The sequence below is a fragment of the Amblyomma maculatum genome, chromosome 1, assembly GCF_055883805.1.
Source record: "Amblyomma maculatum isolate TAMU_Amacu chromosome 1, ASM5588380v1, whole genome shotgun sequence".
NCBI lineage: Eukaryota > Metazoa > Arthropoda > Arachnida > Ixodida > Ixodidae > Amblyomma > Amblyomma maculatum.
This window is the reverse complement of record NC_139344.1, coordinates 42,412,150-42,434,286: the sequence shown is the minus strand read 5'-3', so window position 1 is coordinate 42,434,286 and position 22,137 is coordinate 42,412,150. Positions and strand designations below refer to the sequence as shown.

General features: G+C 44.4%; 2 protein-coding genes across 2 annotated transcripts in view; one reads left to right on the top strand and one right to left on the bottom strand.

Annotated features, from left to right (window-relative positions):
• The window catches only part of LOC146202211 (uncharacterized), a 140,856-nt gene that overhangs the window by 97,573 nt on the left and 21,146 nt on the right, over positions 1-22,137 (bottom strand). The window lies entirely within an intron of this gene.
• LOC146202213 (solute carrier family 13 member 2-like) lies at positions 1,034-7,834 on the top strand. Its single transcript, XM_084600422.1, has 5 exons — positions 1,034-1,056; positions 1,409-1,586; positions 4,274-4,438; positions 6,689-6,826; positions 7,757-7,834. The coding sequence occupies exons 1-5, from the start codon at positions 1,034-1,036 to the stop codon at positions 7,832-7,834; spliced, it is 582 nt and encodes a 193-aa protein (XP_084456548.1).

Here is a 22,137-nt window from a genome sequence, read left to right as displayed (position 1 = left end):
GATGCTGGCTTAAAAGCCTCTTTCCAACTTCAGATTTGTTCACTCCAACGAAGGCCGGACTCCGGCCGAAACATCAGTATTATAAGTGTTTTTTGCCGTGACCACCTTAAGTTATTTGCTTACTCTGGATCACCGGCTTTTTCACTTCGGATATATATATACAAATTGTAGTAAACGAAGAGCGGATGTCATGAAGACAAGGAAGAGAGCGACGAAGGGCCGCTGTGCTGCTCGAGCTCGCTGGTTTGTGCCTTAACGGACTGTTTTCTATGTGCTGTTCGCCGTGCAGCTTACAGAGGGCTATATTCCATGTTGAACCCTCAGTAAAACCCATTTCACTTGGTGGAGGTGCGGGGTATATATATACACGTGTGTGGGGTGGTTTCTTAGTCCGCTTCAGGCAGTCGGCGCACGTGACGGTGCAAGTTGCAGCGCACTCTCCCCGCTGGCTGCAGCCATCGCCAACATAGCCTACCGTTAGGACTTGGCTCTCGAGTCACGGCCACAGCTGATTTCGTTCACTGAGGCCACGATCGAGAGCAGCACATTCGTGACGCACGAATGCGTTAGTCACGTGATATTTTTGTACTTCGCGGTCTTTTTGAAAGGTTTGGAAAAAAGATGCACGTGAGGCTTTCTTTATAGGAAATCAATGGAATGCGGATTTCAGAAGGTGCTCTCCAACTTTGCAAATCACATTTATTACCTAAAGTGTATAGGTAGTAAATTAGAAACCTTGTCTTAATTATTAATCAGTTAATGGCAAAATAAGAAATTGCCTGTGGTGTGCCAGATGGCTGGAAGCTGTATAGAAGTGGTTTCTCTGTCCTGCCTGAATTGTTTTATTTTTTAACCCTTGGCTAAATTTAGCTTGGACACCCTGTGTATGTATATATATAGTTTGTGGTAGAAGCTTTTACTTAAAAGCAAAGTTTGTTTGCTTCTTTACATGCCAATTATTTACTAACATTTATGCAGGATTAAGGAAGTCATTGCCATCGCGTCGCTTCTTCTAATCGGCCTATCACTTGCGATGGAACATGACATACTTAACGGGTAAGTTTGGTTTTATGCTCTTGATAATGCACGTGGATGGCAGAAATTGACCTGTGGGCGATGTCTTCTAGAGTTTTCAGGCGAACTTTAGTGCACACTGACTCATGGGCAGTAAGTAGAATCTAAAAAGTTTAGCAAGAGCGGACCTAAACCCTAAAAAGGGGACAAGTAATGTAATTCTTGAAGTGGAACGTTTTTGGACGTTTCTAAGAGCAAATGCTAAAACTCTACGACTCATTCGTCTGATATAGTTCTTTGAATTCGCTCGCCTTTCGCGCAGCCTTTATCACACGAGCGCATTATTGGTTGCTATGTGCCACCGCTGTGAGTTTGATCTCGCTCCCTTCCGCAGAGGTGTTTCGACCACGGCGTCCTGCTTGTGCGCTGTGGCTCTGACAGTTCTCGTGCGAGGCCTGGGCTTGCCCATACTCGCCGACGACGGCATGCGATGGCGACTGGTGCTGCGCTGCCTGCCCTGGGACCTGGTGCTGGTCAGACTTGGAGGAAGCGCCCTGCAGCTGGTAGTTGAGGTAGGTGCATACAGTAGGAGGCAGGTTTTCAGCTTCGGTCCTAAAAGTTCAGACTAGAAGGTTTGCCTTTGAGCCGCCTTGTCCGGAGCTTATGGAACCCCCGCAGCTCTCAGATTTACGTCCATACGTTCCCAAAGTAGAGAAAAACCTTTCAAACGGATACTGAGGAAATACAGAAGTTGGCCTGCATTGTATGGGACCACTTTGTAATCGCAGAGATCGTCCTCGTGGAACCGAAGCTTTTTTGAACTGGAAAACACCAAAAAAGAAATGCGAAGAGGAGCATGTGGCACACCTTGTGATGGCGCCATGTTCTGGCCTGTAATAAAACTACTGGCATTGGGAAACCATTGTAACCGCCGTCGCGACAGCCATATTTTTTCCAGCGCAGCTGACATACTCCCGCAGCAGGGAGGAGTCCGTCTCTTCTGTGTTAACTGAGGTGCGCCTTGAATAGACGCATTTTTTTAAATGTATAACCACAGGTAAAAAGAGCTTCACATAGATTTCGAAGAAATAAGTAATAAGAAATAAAGTCAGAATCTGGTATCTCAAAGATTAAAATGAATTGGGCAGTCAAACAAAAAATAGCGGACTGCAGAGTCTATATCGATCTCATGGTTAGAAGCAATATGCCAGCTCCTAATACAAAATTCCAACATTTAGCATGTCCTTACTCAAATTCAGCACAATGGTTTTGGAAAGACAGTTTTAACAGCATTCGGATATATATAATATATATCTGAACACTACGTATATACTACCGAATTCAACACAAATGCAATCTTTAACAAGAAGTTTATTATCAGCGCATGTTTTCGGGTATCTTATAACACCGCCATAATTATTTATATGTTCACGAATCCACCCTCAAGACACCTGTACTTTTATGGTTTTCATTTTCAAGAACTAGGTTCATTGGTTTTCCAGCAAAACATCAAAAGATAGGTGCGAACATAAGAAAAACATTTGAAGCAAGATTTTGCTATGATCGGAAGTTTGCAATCTATTGACATTCCAAACAATATATGCTCGTATAGCTTACAATATTCCGAAGTTGCCTCACAATACATGTTTATGCCTTGTTGTGAGCGCAGGATAAACATAAAAATAAAACATTCATTGCATATTTGAAGATTAGATACTATCAAGATATTGATCAAAGTATGGTAGAACAAACATTCCACAGTCACATCACCGTTAAAAAATGTCCAGGGAAGCAGGACTTAATTCATTTAATGTATATGATAGCTGTTGTACAAGTAAAATGTTGATTTTTCATGTTCGACCTAACTAGTGTTTCGTTTCAAATTTTTTTTATTACACTTTAAAGAAGCTAGTGTCGCGATTCGGGTCCGGGTATCAAAGCTTCGAGCTTATGAGATAAGGTTAGCGAAAAGTGGCTTAATACAATATTTACAGTCATCGTAATAAACAGAACAGCATCTTCACGGAGGCCAAAAGCTACTGGCTACACGCAACTGTCTTCGCACAGCGAAGGCCTGAGAAATTCCGCCGTTTTCCCCCTAGTCAAGCAGCACAGCACTGGATGGGCCCTCTGGATTGTCTCCAAGCAGCAGCGCTCCTGCTTGTACAGACCAGGAAACCGCTGCCACTTGAGCTGCCCAATACGGAGGCAGTAGTTGGCGGCGGCCCAAGAGGTCTTATAGCGGCGCGAGTGGGGAGAGGAGGGTACCCGTCAGGTTGACTGGTGGGTGAGGCTTCCCTGCACGGCACAGCTGCCTTGCGGCGCAGCACTGGAGCTTGTCACTTGTCAAGGGGCGTTAGGCGAGAAGTTTGCGTCCAGATGAATTAGAATGCGGGCACAATGGAGCTTTGGATGACCGCAGCTCGTCGGCACCCGTTCGGCTCCTGTTTTAAGGTGCTGGAGGAGCCGTGATAACCTTGACTGGAACCCTGATCCTAGCACTACTGAAAAATGGGATATATGTCCGTTAGTGAAATTTGTTGCTCTTACTGAACACGTAGCTTTAGGTATGAAAGCCAGTAGGACTAAGAGGCATGCAGGAATGAATAAGAATGCAAGGAATAATAATTGTAGACTCTCCGCAGGGTGTTTAGGAAATAGCTGCTCTCGTGCCAAACACCAAGACACATTCTTGTTTCAATCCTTGTATGCAAAGAAAACATTTTGAAGATAACTCTCGAAAGGCCTGGTTTCCATTATGGTATGTGTGGAGGCGCTCAAAAGCTTTAATTTGGTTCACCCAGTTGAACTGAAGCGACTCTATGCTACGATTTCCTTCAATATATTATTTTTAGCATCCTTTGAATTAGACCCTAGCAGCGTTTAGAGCAACTGACACTGTATCCGTAGCAATGCGCAGTGACTACGCTTCTTCAGCTAGTTCTTCAGCACAAACACCCGACCGGCATCTGCATAGTTAAGCGATTTAAAGGGGCCCGTTCAGGTTTTGCAGATTGTTCCTCTTGGTCACATTTCTCTCAATGTAGCCAGGACCACATACTGCACAAGTCACGAATTTCAGAGATTTTATTGAGTGGTCGCTTTTATACGCAGGCATCCACTTCTTCTATCCAGCTTGCCCTGCTAATCACTTTTTGCTAAACACAATGTGAAACAGCGCGCAATGCCATTACAGGCAAAAAATGCAATGGACACTCGAATAAATACGCTTACTCTATAAGGAGCGTAACATGTGCAGCGTTCTAGAGCGTCGACGTGGGTGCTGACTAAGCTGATATCCCACATGGGTCCACAAGTGCACCCTGCTTGGTGCCTTGTGGCGCTGATGGCCGCGACAGCGCTGGTCTCCGAGATGGACAGCACCGCCGTCAGCATTGATAACGTCGGCACAATGACGCACTTGGTAAGCGGGTAGTGCATAAGCAACCATGAAGCTTTCCAGGTGGTTCCTTACCTACAGGTGCGCTACCAGAAAGTCAACTTGGCTCTCTGCTTCTCCAGACTGCTCACCTGATGGCTGCACTGGCTATCAAGCGAATTCAAAATGTTGAATGTGCATGTTGTATTGTATGTGTTGAGCACGTGAATGTGCATGTTGTGTAGCGGCAGTATTGCTGCTTAAGATGGCCCCACAAAAACTTCACTGGCAGCGTCCCCGGTCTTTGAACTTAAGCATGCACGCAAACGAGTTCCCTAGTTTAGGAACTATGTAAATCCGTTTCTTCTAAGCATGACGAGGCTGCTGGGTATAGTTTCGAAACATGACTTTGGCCGCAAGGGCTATTTTCAGATAAGATCGGTTAAAATAATGATACAGTTGAATAGGCAAGCTGCTCTAAAACCAATAATTGTGCCAACGAGATAAACATTTGCCTGTAGGCGCAATACATACAATTGTCATGTGTTACTTCTGCAGACGAAAAAGGGCATTGTGGGGGGGGGGGGGGGGGGGGGGGTTTGAGAACGAGGTTCAAGGATGAAGGAATAGCTTATAAAAAGCCCGTGATGTAGCCTGGCGATTAGATTGCAGCTCCATCACGCAGTTACAGCCTCGATACAGTTGAAACATCTCTAGATGGGCCTGTGTTTATTTGCTAAGACAATTTCCTGCTCCTTATGGTCCCGGCTATGCCGAAGTCACAAGTGGCTTTGAGTGCGTCAGTTAGCTAGTAAATGTAAAGGCCTCCTATGCAAGGAATATAGGCGAACATGCGTCTCTAATTGTTCAGGATTGGATGTCAGTTTGTCGCGACCTAAACGGGTGCCAGGGGTATTTTTTAGGCATGAGGTGGACCTCACCCAGAGCCGCCTAAGCATTATAGATATTTTTAGAGCAATGTAGGGCCAGCGGCATGCAGGGAAGACTAATGGATTGAGAAGGAGTGATATTCTCACTTATAAATTTGTTCTGCATGCGTGTAGGCACGACCCTAATTGGGCGTGCATGCCTTTCAGTGTGGCTGACGCCCACGCTTACCATCTACAAAGGCCTTTTTTACAAAACGGCGGATCAGAGATTTTGAACTCAGTATAAGAAGGACACGGTTGGCGCGTATATGACTATACCTCTGATGATGTAGCCTAATTGCATAGTATAGCTGTAAAATTTTGAAATGCTTGGCTCAGAGAGCGTATAATTGCTCTGAACTGCGATCGGCACCTTTTCATATTTCTATGCATCACAAGAAGGAAAGAAGAATCATTGTCCTTGTGTGCCCATTTCTGGTTATGCCATAGTTATTTTCATGCATTCTGATCAATTCATTAAATATTCAGGCACTACGCGTTAAAAGCCAGACAATGGTTATCCTAATAGCCCCTATTAGGTTCTTCCCAGGAATGAGGAAATTAGTTTCTTAGCAGGCAACAAATGTTTTCTCCTTGGAGAAAATTTTCTGCTTTTATATTTTAATAACGGGTGTACTCGCTTGGTGTTTGTATTTCTCTGTACATATATTCGAAGCCCCTTCATGAAAATTTGGTTGCGGGTTGTATCGTCTACTCGTGCCAATCTCAAGTTCGTACTTCTCCAGAAAATACCGACTCGCCCAACTGTTGACATTAAGGATGCTGCGACCTGCTGTTAGAAGCACTGCTGGCCCATGAAGCGTCATCGGGAACTTAAAAACTCATTTCCCTTCCCCTCCGCCATAAGAAAGGAAGAGCTGATTAGCATGACACAGCACAACTGGCCATGAATGAATTTGGTCCGTGCGCATTAATTAATGATGTTGGGCATTCCGCTTAAGCGCACCTTTCACACACATTGCGTCCTCGAAAAAGCTGAGTACAAGGCAAAGGCTGCTCTTGAAATGCGAGAGATCCGAAACCCATGAAGAGTATTGGAATGCGTCTTATCGTACTTTCACATATACTCTTCGATCACAATCAAAATCGGCGCACTGTGTATTTTCCAACTAGTATGCATTCCCTAAACGAACGACAACGTCAGGGCAGTATCTGCACCCAGGGCTTTTTTCACGTTAGCTTGTTTTAGAATGCCGCAGAGTTTCAACGTGCCAATTTTTGCAGCTGTGAGCAGTCAAGCCGAATGTTGCGGTACTGTACGTGAGGCTCTGTCAAGGCCTATACGCTTGGTTAATGTACTTGTATGAACTCAGAGGCGTTAATTTGATGACGCACCACGGCGCAGGCGGAGCGGTTCCAGATGAACCAGCTGTACTTCGCGCTGCCCGTGGCCATGCAGTCCTGCTGCGTGCTGCTGCTGCCTTATACGAACACGCCGCTCATCTTCCTGCACCTGTACGGAAACGTGCGCGGCTCAGAACTGGTCAGAATCTTTCTTCATCTCTCAGCGCTTCTGCAAAACCTTTTGTCGTAATATGGGCACGACTGGCATCCTTCGATAAAGGCGAAACTCATAAACATTTTCGACTTTCACGTTGTCACACTGCACCAGCCAGCTTTGTCACACATTTACATGTCACATGATTGAAGACAAGCGTTGCCTGCGACTTCGCTGCACATATACATGAGGCTGGTTGCCTAAACACAGTTTCATGCCACGGCATGATGACGTAACTTTTCACTTTGCGGGGACGTTGAGAGAGTTGCTGCCTAAAAATGAGTATTTTTTTTCGATCGCTGCAAAAGACAAACAAACAAACTTTGGTGCCTGCTGTTCTGCTTCTCGCACGTCGTGAGGAGAAAACGGAAAGAGAAAATCCGCTGTTGCGTATCGTCTCATGCGTACTCCCTCTGCTCCATTTCGGAAATAGCCCCATGGCTGCATGGGGTCTTATTTTAATTGTACTCTTTAGAGAAGCTGTAGCGGCCTTTCTTCAGCTTTTAGTCTGCTTGAGTTTCAATATTCAAAGAGTCGATGGCGCTCGAAGCTTTCCCGCCGTGATAATACCCTCAGACAGGTTTGCGTCGAAAGATGGATTTCATAAGTCAATATTTTACGGTCTGTTACGCCAATACCTTTCATAGCGAGAAGTTTTCTCGTTATATGGCTTGGAGTAATCTTAACGTCATGGCTTGGTCAATGTTCGGTGAAGTCATGCGAGGCGCTACTGAAACGCTACATGACAATGCTCCACGCTGAGAAGGCTGACAGTGATATCACGAATGACAGCATTGGGGATTCACGCGCACTCTACCAGACCTGAAGGAAAATAACAAGTCAAGATGAAAATGAAAAGTATTTCATATTCATCGTATAAAACGCATTAGTTAAACAGTTTCTTGTTTTCCACAGCTCTGGCTCGGACTGCTGCTCAAGGTCTTCATCTGCGTGGGATTTGTGATCGCGGCCAACATCGTGTTGTTCGTCTAGTGACCAAGTTCTCTACGCACATCTCCTCTGACGGACTCATATATTCACCTTATTATGATGTTTGCGGGGCCCTCGTGTGCGTGTCGGCACATCATCAAAACACAGCGGGGATTACGAATGACCATTCAATGATCCTCGACAATAATGGAGAACACTATACGGAATAGGCTTTTATGGAAGTTATACCGATGCTTCGTTAAGTCTCTTACTGCAGCAGTAGTTCGATGCGGTTTATTGCACTCGCTGAATTTCACAAAGTATTTTCGCTTCTGTATTGATTCATTTATTAATCGAATGTAAACTCTGCAAAACCGGCACTAAGAATGTTTTAAACATGTGACAACGGACCTCATTGATATACATTCTAAGATGCACTGGAATGACAGATCATGCGTTACCGTAAAGCAAGTGATGCGAGAAGTGATGGCAAGTTCATTATATTTACGTTACATTTGAAGCCAGTCCATGTCTTTGTGTGTATGTGGTGATTAGGCCCATTGTTGCAGGACTACATCTGTTATATAGAGTCTAGTTGATATGGAATATTAGTTAGTACACAGCGGCTAGTTATAGTGATTTCTTTTTCTTATTAGGAGCGTAGTGCAGTCCTCCAGGCCATTCATGGCGAGGAACTGTCAGAAAAAAATGCCAGCAACTGGCAACATATCAACGGAAAGCATGGTTAAAAGCACATGTACAGCAACAACGACAAATTAAATATAAAAGGACATGTTTGAAGATAACTAATGGAGAAGCATAAAAAAAAAAAGAGTAGTACGCGATCGATTCTCAGTTCTTTTGCTGCCCATAATGCGATTCCAAAGAAGGTTAAAGCGTTTTTTTTTTTTACCAGAGCGCGGTCCGTGAGGTTATTAGCTGTAGTTCTGTGGAAACCATGCATTCTGGCCCTGCGGTTGAAATGCGTGCTGTGCTTTGTAATATGTTTAACATATGTATATTCTATTGCTTCTCATAGTTATCTGACAATAACAACTTTAGTTGTTTTTCTTAGTGTCGTTAATATTTCCAGGTCATACTATTTTGGCATGCTAATTAAAAAAATGTTAAACTGACTTGACATGCGTTGTTAACATGAGTATAAAGCGTCGAATCTTGAACAAACATTGTCGCAGTTAGAAGCTGTAAGCCGATTTTTTAGGGTGCTCAATAAAGTGGGACAGCAATAGTCCAGCAAAAATAACAAGCACTTCTCGCGCTCTTAACGGGTAGCTGTCTGAAACGCCTCATTACAAAGGACCTGCAATGCAGTCCACTGACCCTCTCTGAGAGCAGTATAAGTGAAGCAGAAGCTAAAATAGTAAATCTGTAGAAAAAAGCATTCTTCCGGCTGGTGGTGGATAAAAAGCGCTTTCTGTTAAGAACAAGAAGCTGCAGATGATAAATATATATGTACAGGTTGTCTCAGGTAAATTAAGCGAATAATTTAAAATGAAAATGCACTTCGGATACGAGTGGAATCGGAGACACGATGTTGGCACTAAAGCCTAGAGTTACTCAGGCTATTTTCCCCTTAACATACTAGTAATTTCTGAAGTATTTAGGTATTGGTTGAAGATTCTTGAGTGTGACAAAATCATTTGTAGGCACCTTCAAAAACTTCTGAATAAATTGTTTTCTACAAGATATATATCGAGTGTTTTTTTTTTTTTTTCTGCGTTAAATAAAGCCACGCGACGAATCGTTTTCGTACCGGTATTTTTCTGCTCAAGGCTAAAATGAATGCACAAGGTCGGCTGCAGTGTGATAGTTGCCAAAGAACTGTCTGAACCATCTGAAGAATAAAGTATTCTAAAGAATACGATACCCCTTAATGCGAAATTGGAGCGCAGCAATTTAAGCGCTGTTACGATATTTTAAAGCAAATAATTTGAGCAATATTTGTATGTATGCATGTGCAGTTACAAGGCGCTTTATTTTTCATCACGCGCCAAAGAGAATAAGAATAGAAAGAAGAGCCACAAGGGGGGGGGGGGGGGGGTGAGGTGTCGAACGGCGCAGCGCTCGCTGTGTCTGTACATGCAGAATGCACACCAAGCCGCCCTGTAATGCCGTGGCTCCTGTCTGCGAAAACCATGGGGCAGATATTCACCCCTTTGCCTTGGACTAAAGCCAACAAGAATTAGTCCGCACATGGCAGCAGCGGGTCTCCCGACGAACAACCCATCCTCATCCTCATATACTGCCAGGACGTACGGGCCTCATCACCGCTCCCTCCTCGACTTCATTCGGCTGGCTAACCTTTTATCATTTATTTTACAACTCTTGCCTTTTTTCCTAACTTCCTTTATGGCTTGAGGCAATAAACAGCGCAAAACTCGCATGTGTCATTATTCTTCTCAGAAATTGTCTGTGGCTCATGCTTTTGTGGCTCGGGGCTCTCGCTTAACGCCGTCAGCGACACCAACGACGAAGCTCAAAGGCAGAACGGGCCCCATAAACACTACGCTCCAAAATATCTAAGTCGAACTTAGCACAATGACACCTGCTGAGCATTTCCGTCGAGTCTACAATCGCGAGTACCACATCTTTTTTTTTTTTTTTTTTTTTTTTTTGGGGGGGGGGGGGGGGGGGGGAGGGGGTTCCCATGCAGTTATCGACAGCGGTGGCGCGTATTGCTGTTCCCTGAAAACTGAAGAAAGTGATGTGCCGGGTACGCCACTAAAACATAAAACAACAATAAGCAAGTCAATAAAAGCCTTACGCTTTATTTGAGCATACAGCGCAGTACACAAATTGAAATGCAGTATTAATTAAATTGTTTTCTGATTTACTTACAGCAGAGAACTTAAATATTGGTTGCGTCCGTCGCGTCGTTTTTGCTACGTTAATTGAACTTAATATATCAGTTGCGTCCGTCACGCCATCTTTGCTACGTTAATTGAACAAGTTAACTTAGATATGGGCGTGGCATAATTTAGTTTTCTCAACGATAGGGTCCCTCAACTTCTTTCTCCTCACTAGTTGTCTCTCGGCGAGTTAAAATGGCCATTTTTGCGGAGAGGTGCGTCTGAATGCAGTTTAATGGTAACATATGCTCACTGAAGGCCGGAATTGATTTCAATAAGGTAATTCCGTAGTGTAATTCCCCCCCCCCCCCCCGCGCTTTTATATATTCAACGCGTATTCACTGACTCCGGGTTGCTTCTCGACTGCTGTTAGCAAAGAACAAAACAAGCACGTCATTACAATAATGCTATTTTCAACTTATTTTAAGTAACCCTAACGGTGCCGTGATAGTAGGTATGCTGCGATGTGCAGATTATTCAACCCAGTACTTCTCACTGCATCTCAAAAAAAATTGTTTTGTTTTTGCTAATACCACTTTTTATTGCTAACATTTAGTGCCTTTTCATCAAATAGCATATTTCTTACGAAGTACCCGATTATTTCACGCAAATGGATCGAACAGCGTACAGCATCTTGAAATTATATAAACTGGAATTCGCATTGCAGCCTCCGCTGACATGGCATTGGTGCTGCGACCGACGTCAAAGAAGCTCGTCGACTGCACGTCAGATATCATAATTCGATACAAGGTCCGGTTGACATTTGTTATGAATGTAAGTAAAAAAATGACCTATGTCTATCCTGCGAACTACATAACGTACGTTCGATAACTTCCCCTGTGTATCATTACTATTCCTGCTGCTCTGCTGCTCGGATTTTTTTTTTTAAGTTTCAGTTTCGCATTCGTTCTCAAATTTTTATCTTACCAAATTTACGTAGCGGCTACTCACTTACAGCTAGTACCATAGCGATGTTTGTAGTCATGCTATCTATTAAGTGTGCTAAAGCGTGAACATTGACGCAAGAGGCTGAGTCCATGGAACCGGTGCCCAGTAGTCCAACCTGTTCCCCTGAGAGCAGTAAAAAATAACAGCATAGAAGTACTTTTCTATCAGTTTTAACTAAAATGAATTATGGAAAGTGTATGGAGAGAAGGTTTGAAGAACATTACAGCTTGTTTCAAGTTGTGAGTGGATGAGTAATCGTTAATTATAAGTATAGCTGGCACGAAGGCCTGGAAGATGAGTAGCTGGGTCAGGGCGGTCACATTTTGGCGTCAATGCCTGCCTCACGTGCAAACTGCCAGAGGGCTAGCAGCGTGGATTGGGCTCGATCGTCGTCCTGGCTCGGTGTTATCCAATCCCTGAATGAAGTAGCATAATTCAAAAATTGATCTAGATAGCACTTAAACTGATTCCGAATGCCAGTGATTTCTGAGCGAATTATCAAGTAATAATTCACTTATCCTTGTTCAGTCGCGCAAATGTTCGATAGGTCATTAAGTGTGATTTCGCTTCTTTTTTCAGCTGGTGCGAGGCATGTGCAAATATCACGCTGTCTGCGCACAGCACTACCGCACTAATCGGGTGAGAATAACTGCGCCTTTCGGCTGTTTGCGTCAACAGTTAGTGCCGGACAGCATGCGAGTATGGTGAATTTGCTCAGTTTCTCAACGTGATTAATGGATTGATTCGATGCAACTGTGCGTTTGGCCTTGGGAGATGTAAAAAACAGTTTAGCGCCTAAGTCTAAGAGTGGAGATGCGAGCGCCTTCCTCTTTCCTCTCAAACCCGGACGTTACGTGATCAATATTATCATCATTATCACTATACGAAATATTATTATCCCTATCCCTACTGTCAACATATCATTATCATCACTATGACTGGCAACATCTTCATCGTCATCGCCACCATCATCATCACCCTGTCAATAACTACCATCGGCATCGCAACTGACACTAACACTATCACCAAGTATCACTACTATACTATCGTCAACTATGGTATTTGGCCCAGGGGACTTCAAAACAGGATGTCACATAACGTTTCCCGATGATCCTATTTTATTCTAACAACTGTTACGGACGGTGTACCGTCCTTCTTCAAGGTAGAATTGAGGACACACACACACACACACATATATATATATATATATATATATATATATATATATATATATATATATATATATATATATATATATATATATATATATATATATATATATAATGCGTGGGTGTGATCATATTATTATACCTACATCAATATCTATTTCTAACACTAACTATATGATAATTGACAGTTCGTGCGGACACGCCCAGTCGACATTTTTGGCTGACGCTTTTGCCGATACTTTCGTCCACTCCACCCATGAACCAAGAAAGGCATTCGCCATATATTACCCGCATGGTAAAAATAATTATCAAGCAATTCAAGAACATATTGAGGAGTTATACTTCATGTTACACTTGAGCAGCAGGTTCTGGTATCGCCAGCTTTACTATCGAATCTGGCAGAGAAAGCGCTGCTCAGAGGGGTTATTCCAGATTACTGACGTCACCTCGTTCTAATCACACGATTTAGGTTGCGACCACTTCCTACTTTCCAACGGCAATCACGGCAGGATTCTGCATTTGTGCCCTTTGTGTTGCCGGCCTCCATAAGTGACATTCACATTTCCACATACCACACTGAGCTAGAGCGCGCAGTCTGAACGCGACTTCGCCTCCTACATCAGATTACACAGTAACTGATCGGCAAAGCGACTAAAGTGCTTGAACATACAACTTATGCCGCAATGAATGTGCGAAGCATAACTGCAGCGCTAAGGGCAGCTGAGAAGCGAGAATACGTGACGGCATTCAGGGAAGCGGGTTAATGAATTATTTCGCTTGAGAGGATCACATAGCATACTGTGCAATCATTGCTCCGCTCACTAGACGTGATAAACTGCACTGACCGGGTGATCATGGGCCGTGCTCAGTCAGGACTGCCCAAAAAGTCCAAGCGAGACAATGGTTGCCTTTCGTAAGTCACTTCGCTCGCTCCTTACGACTACCAGCAAGCTTAAAAAACTTCGTAATTTCCCCGAATTCCCTCCGGTTACGTCAATAAAACATACGATATCCAGGATTATATTCCGTGTACATGCAAGCTATACAGTGGCAGTAGAAAGAAAAGGAACGTAAATAGAGCAAGGAGCGGCAGAGCGGAACGTGGACAGATGTAGTTTGCTCGTTTGTAGTTATAGGCAGGCCGATGCTCGAATCAAGGTACCAATCGCACCTCCAAATTATTCATACTGGCTCTGTTGCGGAGGTATTTGACGGAGTGGCTCCCAGATGGCGCCAATGTACAGCTGATGTTGCAGGTCACCAGGCTCATGGACACAGAACGTTTATATCAGGTAAGTATCGTATCGATTTTGAAACAGTTGCGATTGTGTGTCACAATGTACTAGTTCTTGCACTCTACCGGCCTCCCCATGGCATTCTTAAAAACTTTCTTAGCTTTGTTGAGAGAATGTTGGTTTTAGTAAACGCCAAAAAATGGAACGTTGTTGTCATTGGTGATTTCAATGTTGACCTTTTTTCAGCTGAGCAACCAAAATAACTTCTAGAAGTCATGCTTGCAAATGGTTGTGAAAATTTAATCACCGAAGCCACTAAGAAGCCACGTCGAAATCTTATCCCTGTCAGGCTCAAAAAGCAGCTCTATTTCTCACTAATACACTCTCTCTTTAATTACTGTTGTTTAGTATGGGGTACCGGAATTAAGATTGATAATGACAGACTATTTGCACTGCAGTGGAGGGCCATTAGAGCATTATATAAGGAAAGTTTAGACACCGTAACGTTCATGGCAACACATAATAACCTACCTTTCCACGATATATATAAGCAGAAATTATCTGTGTACGTATTTTCTGAAGTGTCGAGCAATTATAATAGATTTTCTAGTCATAATCTAAATAGGGTTACTGGTCACAATCTGCGGAGGACTTTCATTGTTGTAGATAAACCTCGGACTAATTATGCTAAACAGACAATTGATCATCAAATCATGAAACTATGTAATAATTACCCAGACATACTTGATATCGCAAGAACAAGTAGAAGTCTGCCAACTTTCAAACGGAGAATAAAACCTCTTTTCACTTCAATAGAAAACCAAATACATGACTAAAGTAGATGCGGAATCGAAATGTATTGTGTTATTCCTTTACATTGTTCCAGAGTTTCATAACTGTTGTTACATTTCCTTATGTTTTGTTATTGGCACGTGTCTGAATGCGTATTTTGTACTGCGGTGATAGTTTTTAACTCAGTGTTTTTGTTTCATGTGTAGTTATATACGGTGAAGATTGTTGTATGTAGTTGCATGTGCATTGCCTGTACTTTGTACCCGCTGCTGTTGCGCCCAGTGGGGCCAGGACCTCGTCAGGAGACTAATTACCTCCTTTTGTCCTGCCCCACGGGCAGTACCATGTATTGCCCACACAATCACTGAATAAAATAAATAAATAAAAACAGCAATTACATTGAGAATTAAAACAACATAAAAGCTTTTGCTTTCGAACTATAGTCGGTTTAACTAAGGTAACCCCTACCAATGTTTATATCGCGTATAGCCGTGTCTCGTTGTTACAAAAGGACGTGATGACAGTGTTTTCCTTGTATTTCTGCTGAGGACTGACGACGGAATTTTAAAAAATCTCCAAGCGCTGTTATTCGAGTGAACTGGTCATCATACCTAAAATATGATCACTGTTTATCTCGCCTCTCATTTGCAGACACAGGAAGCGCTTAGAGCCACTGAGCAGTGCTTCGTGCAGCACATCACAGAGAACATGATAAGGTTTTAGAGAACATGTTAACATGGTTTTAGGGCCAATCTTGTTTTTCTGACAAGCTTACAATAACACTAGCTGTTTTGGCCAGAGTCATTTCACTTGGTTCATTCGTTCAAGCTTCTTATAGTACTCTAGCATCTCCTCCACGAAACTCCAATTACTACTTTATTTCCCTCCTCGCCACTGAATTTCGTATCTTTACCTTCACAACATCATGTTTTAATACCTTACACCATGACAGTCAGCTCATGCAATCACTGCATCGAACACAACAAGCACATCTCATCCTTGTAGCATGGTCTCCTACGTACCCACACAGCCGAGTTTCACGAGACTTCTTTCGTCCTTAATGCTCAGGACTGTTATGGCCCTCCCGGATGCCTGGAACCCACCCACCCTCCTGCTTGTTCTAATACTGCCTATAAACAAAATGTTTTGTCATTGCCACGGCTGCCGCAATGTAGTCACTAATAATTTCTTTACACACGCACACATCTTATGCGAGTCCAATACGAAGATCCTGAAGATATAACTAAATAATGATAACCTCGTCCCGGTGGCGCGATTCCGTGTTCTCAACGGTAGGGTCTTCTGAGCAGCGTCACCTGGCCACAAATGGCAGAAATACTCTTAAAACGAAGAGCGCAATTAAACCCTGTAATTCTCATCGCTTCTGTGGCGCAGTGGATTAGGGCTGCGTTTTCGAACACGAAACAGAGCTTAAAATCCACTTGATACTTTTTTCTGCACTCGTGTTTACCATTGACAACAATAAAATAAATCACCAACATATTTCAGTGGGGTGTGTTCTCGTTTAGGCTCAGTTATGTGAGGGTTTTACTTGTAAGTTGCTGTGAAAGTAAAAGCAGCCGTCTACGAGATGGGAGGCAACATGGTATGGTACCGCTCACACTACGTAATTCTGTAATTATTTCGGTACTTGTTTCTTACCTTCAGTGGCTGTATTACATTTAGGTGGTGTTTAGACACATTTCTGCACCGCAATCATCGTTTAACTAGCTTACATATACAACCTGAGAGGAGGAAGAAGTTCCGGTACCCTACCATTGAGAGATCGAAATTACGCGCCCCTGTGCGATGCTAATGGTCAGCCGAAAAGCAGTGAACCAGGCTCCCTAGCTGTTGCGATAAAGCTAGTGGATGCGTCGTAGAGAGCTATTTGGCATTTCTAGTATGCAGATTGCACAAGAAGTCTCATTAACTAGACGGCTAGTGAACTAAAGTTACTTCTGTAGTTACCCTTCTAACTATTCATGATATGCTCTTAACCTATTTATTGTTTTGCGCCTACCTAAATAATATCCATATCAGTCGTTACAATTTAGAAAATGACGTCCTTGTCATTGCTGCAGCACAAGGAAGTACTGCGGCGGAAGAGAAACTGAGCTGTGCGGAATTCGCATCGCATAACTATGCACTTGTATAGAACTATGCACTTGTATAGCATGCTTGGCTACCCGCCGCTCCCAATCGAGCGCTACCAGAGAGGCAATCTAAAGCCAAATAGTTAAAGAAGTGCAGCAGTGCGGGCCTTTATTTTATTGTTTACTTCGAGCCTTTGGCTCTTCTTACGTAATTTGATTTCCTAGTTCTTGGGAGTATTGTGATTACTGTATTGCCGTGGCAAATCCAATCTGGCGACCTGCACGAGGTCCCCCCCCCCCGCCAGCTGGATGGGCCGGAGCGGTTAAGGCTGCTAGGCTTTGTCCAGTTGCAGCGGCCAGCGGTCAGTATGGGTGCAGCCGGAACCCATACTGAGGGGTTGCGAATCCCCGAGGAGGTTGTCAGCTTACTCCCTGCGGCATTGTGAGCGTGCCGCGCCCACGTAGCCCGTTGCCTAACACGGTGGCAAGTCTGAAGGGGTTCGGACTTGGCACGTGGAATCCGATTAAAAGCAAACAAAATTCCCAATGTACGGGGTGGTCGGTAGGCCGAGGGAAATCCCTGCCCGTCGCCTAGGGAACGGTGGCGTAGCTGCACAGTACTAAAGGAAATGCAGTTAGCTGACTCCGTATGTTGGATCAAAAGTACCCCTCGGTGCGAGAAAGTGAATCTCCCAGCCGCAAACGCGTTGGTTTTCGCTGCCAGGGAGAGCGGGTCCTCGCGGGGCCGCGGCTGGGGCGAACCAAGTCCATGTTCTGGGGCACTTGCCTTTAGGCTCGAAAAGGCGAAAAAGACGGTGTCAAAGTAGCCTACATGATCTCTAGTAAGCCAGAAACTTGGGAAAAGAACAGTGGTCGCACAAAGTGCTAAAGCATTTTTGGTTGGTGCTAAAGCACACCGTGTCCTTCACTGTCAGTATCTTCAACGAAAACGCAGAACTACTCAGGGGAGTCAGACCCCGCAATGATATGAGTCAGTTGGCTGGCCGAGGGAAAGCCCAGCCGGCTGTCAAGGGCAAATGGCTCAGCCGCGTAGTACGCGAGGAACCGCGGCTGGCTGGTTCATATGCTTGCACGCAGGGGGAAGTGAAGACCCCTTACGAGGAACCGAGTCGGTACGGCTGACCGAGGGAAAGCTCAGCCGGCCATCAAGGGAACGATGGCGCTGCTCGCGTAGTACGAGAGGAACCGCGGCTCGCTGACTTGGATTTCCTCCAGGGGCAACCCCTCGCAGAACCGAGGTTGGTTGAGCTGGCCTAGGGAAAGCCCAGTCGGCCACATGAAGGTGGCTTTGCACGCGCAGTACGCAAGGAACCGCGGCTTGCTAACTAAGGCCTCAGGCGAGGGTTCGAGACCCCTTGTTCCTGGGCGGTAGTGCCTGCCGAGGGAAAGCCCAGCCCGCTGCCATGGGCCCGGTGGCGCTGCTCGCGAAGTACTAAGGGATTCGCGGCTCGCTGACTCAGGGCCAAAAAAGGGGAGTGGAGACCCTTTAGTGTCGTACCTCTGTAGGTGCGCGCACGAGTATCTTTGCGGACATAATCAGACCGGTCAACCCGGATGGGGCCAGGTATCCCAACTTGGCGAAGTAGCCGTCAAACATACTATGTTGGAGAGAAAACGGTGAATGGAAACCACTGAGGGTCTATAACAGGGTGAACTCTGGGCACCGCTTCGGAGTACCTGGAGTAGGGCTGAAAGAATCATAGTACGGCGAAATGCGCCTCTCCAGTAGCCCTGGTACAGTCGGGGCGAGGGAGCCTGACTTGGGGGACGGGGAACCCCAAAGTGACCCAGCAGCCTGTCTCATGTGCCGGAGACCCGGCGAACGTGATGTGGATGTGAATGCGCTTGAAGGCCGAGGGCCGTGCATTGGCTAAAACGAGTGCTCGCCCTCAAGTGAGGCCAAGGAATTGGAGCTCGAATCGAATCAGGATCATTTGAGGAAATCCCGAAGCTGCTCCGATCCCTCCCACAATCCCGTAACCCTTTCCCGATATCCCATTTCCCTTTCCCTTTTCCCATCCCTTCCCTCTACTTCCCAGGGGAGATCACGGGGATCTCCCCGGGCCCGCTCTCCGGCTGTGGGTCGCTGCGTAGAGATTCCCGCATTTTTTTGGAACCTTCGGGTTCTTTCGCCTACAGGTGCAAACACAGACCAAGCTTGTCCTTCGGGACCAATTATTTTATATTCGATTCGATTGAGCCTGTTATACCTAGTGACACGGGCAGAGGCATATTATTTTATTCTCTTTTATGGCTGCCTCACCATATTATATGTATTGCCGTGGTTAAGCCAGTTATACTTAGTGGCACGGGCAGAGGCACTTTATTTTTCTTTACTTTTTGCCTGCCTCGCCATAGTATATGTATTGCCGTGGTGTTCTTGCACTTTATCACATCGGCATGCACGTACTGTGAATTGGTCTCGCTGTCTTTATCCGCAGCCCCAACGGGTACGAAGTAAAACTTTCGATAACGACGCAGTTACTGCTCTGCTAATAGTAAGTGTGCACACCTTGCTACTCTTTGCTCCTATGAGTAGGCAATAATTTCAGATGTAAGAGACACTGTTTCGCACGTCTGATTGCTTTGAAGTTGCCTGCTTTGGTGAGGTAGTACAATATAGCACAATAGCGTTGTTCTAAAAAAAAAAAAGGAAAATGTTTGCATGGTTTTCTGCAGCAAACAGTTTATGGTAGAAAACAGTTGAACAATACGCGAGCGTGTGCTTATCATGCAAGGTACATCGACTGAATTGCAGCTTAATATACGGCACCGTAATTGCTCTTAGCGTTGGTGTGCGTATATGGAAAAGAGAATAGCAACATCAGGCACATATAAAGGCTGCGGATGTTATATGCGTACCATGATAGGATTTAGTAGTCACTCACAAAATGATGTTGCGTAAAACAGAGATCACTAATGGCTGCATGTAGTCGACTTCGTCATACGGAAAGAGAAATCAGTCATAATCACCTTCTGCAACAGCCGGTAAACAAAGGTGTCTTGCCTTAGCGTGCCCCAGAATTTAATATGAAATAGAGGAAATTAATAAGTGGGTCAGAAGTAGAGCAAGAAGGAATGTAGATATCTTAGCTTTGTCGTTTTTTTTTTTTTTCAAGTATTCAAATGTGCCGCATAGCGATAGTAAGCGATAGTTCACCTGGACGTACCCCAGGACGACGCAAAGAAGATGAACGCTGTGTTACACTGGCTGTACGAGGCCTCTTATGCTAAGATGTCCTGAAAGAACGAAGACAGGTATGGCTCGCCAACTGCGCCATGGCGCCAGTGTCCTTTGGCGCAGACACGATAGTGATGACTCGAGGGAATGGAATTACGAATTCTGAGAATAAACATTGAACAGTTATTTCTATACTGTTCCTTACCTTCGTAGCAAACGTAGCCTGTGAGTAACGCACGAGCGACCTGTAGACAAGTGGCGCATAACGGCACAGGTGCCATAATATTGGTGCTTTCAGCTTGCACTGCCTACGACGGAGAATGTCGTGAGAATGTCGGAGAATGTCGCACGTGTTTTGAATAAACTGTACCCTTTGTCTGTGCTCCTCAGAATTCTCCAGTATTCTCAGCGCAGATTACCTACAGGCCATCTGCTCTGACTGCTTCATTGTTTGCACACATTCCATGTGACATTAAGTCATGAGCATGTTGAATTTAACCATCAAGTTTAACCTAGAACATTATTTGATTTTATAATCAGTGTATCCCCGATCCAAAGTGCTATAGAACAGCTCATTGACGTTGAAAGGGCTTTTGAGATAATACATAAAAAACAGTGAATGCAAAGTTATCAAGAAAAGGATGGCCATATTAAGCACTTTTTGTTTCATTTTAGGGCCATTATTAAGTAGTTCACATAAGAAATATAGCAAGTGATCTTCAGACCTAAAAGTACGGAGTGCCACTGGTGTCGGTGTTTTGTTTTCAGGGCCGTTATCAAGTAGCTAGGTTAAGCAATATAACCAGCGACTTATACAACCTTTAAGATATGAAGTGACACAGGGGTGTTTCCGAACCGCTGCTCTTCAATTTTGACATGAACGATCTGCGTCAAGTGTCCCTAACTACAGCTATAACTAGATGGTATACCAAAACGCAGATAACAAAGCGCAGACACTGGGACATGCAAATTACAACACAGGCATATATTCAGTTCCAAGGGTATTTGTAGATTGTTAGTATCAATCTAAGGGAGCCCTTCTACAGGGTAAGACCAGAACTCATTTGTTTCGAGGGGCCACTTCAGAAAATCCATAATACAGCAAACTTTATTGGCACTGTGACAAATGTTAAAGATGTTCATCAGTAACTGTCAACCCCAGTTCTCAAGTGATAGCTCAGGACACATTGTGATAAAACGTAGTCGTGAAAGTCCCACTTTAAAAATTCTTGGAGGACGCTTAGACTCCGCTTAACATGCACTTGACGCGATAGCGTTCGTGTTTTTCCGACACGTTTGGCGACGTGGGTTTCTCGTGAGAAATCAATATTTACTAACAGCGTTTTCGGGTTCTATCACTTTTAGCTAATTGTGCGATTAAGCCTAAAGGGATCTTTATCTTCGAGAATTGCAGCACGTTCACTGGGACCCAACTCTCCAAATGGGCTTTTTGAAACGATTGGAAGAAAATAATGCGTCAAGAAGCCGTTGCAGAGGAAAACCGTTGACCACCGTATTGCAAATGCAAGAACGGAGTCGTGACTGGTGCGAATGAGCTGTGGGTGTTGTTTCATAAGATGTTGAGCTACTTAGCCCCAATGACACTAATAAAATAATGAACAGCATTGGATGTCCACCATGTGAAACCGCAGTGCAAGTCGCTGATTGGATGTTCTCTCCGTAGTATATCTCTTTGCCAACACCGGCATTACGGTCTTGTGTTGGAAAATTGAGAGGCAAAATGAGAAATATGTCAAAAAAAAATAAAGAACAACAAGAAACTGGAGCTGCATTCTTGATCTATAAAACACGTAATCTTGTGTTGATATTTTACAATACCATCTTTACTTCTGTACAATACATTACTATCGGTGAGGAGCCGTCCGTGCCAAGTGTCGACCTTCCAAAGGGCTCTCCGGCATTTCTCAGAAAAGCAGGTCAATGCTCGTAAGCGTGGCTGTGTTTGCGCACTCTTTGTGTTTAGGCGCTTTTTGCGTTCGCGGTTGCTTGAGTGCACGAGTGGCACGAAACAGTGTGAAGCGTCTACGTGGACT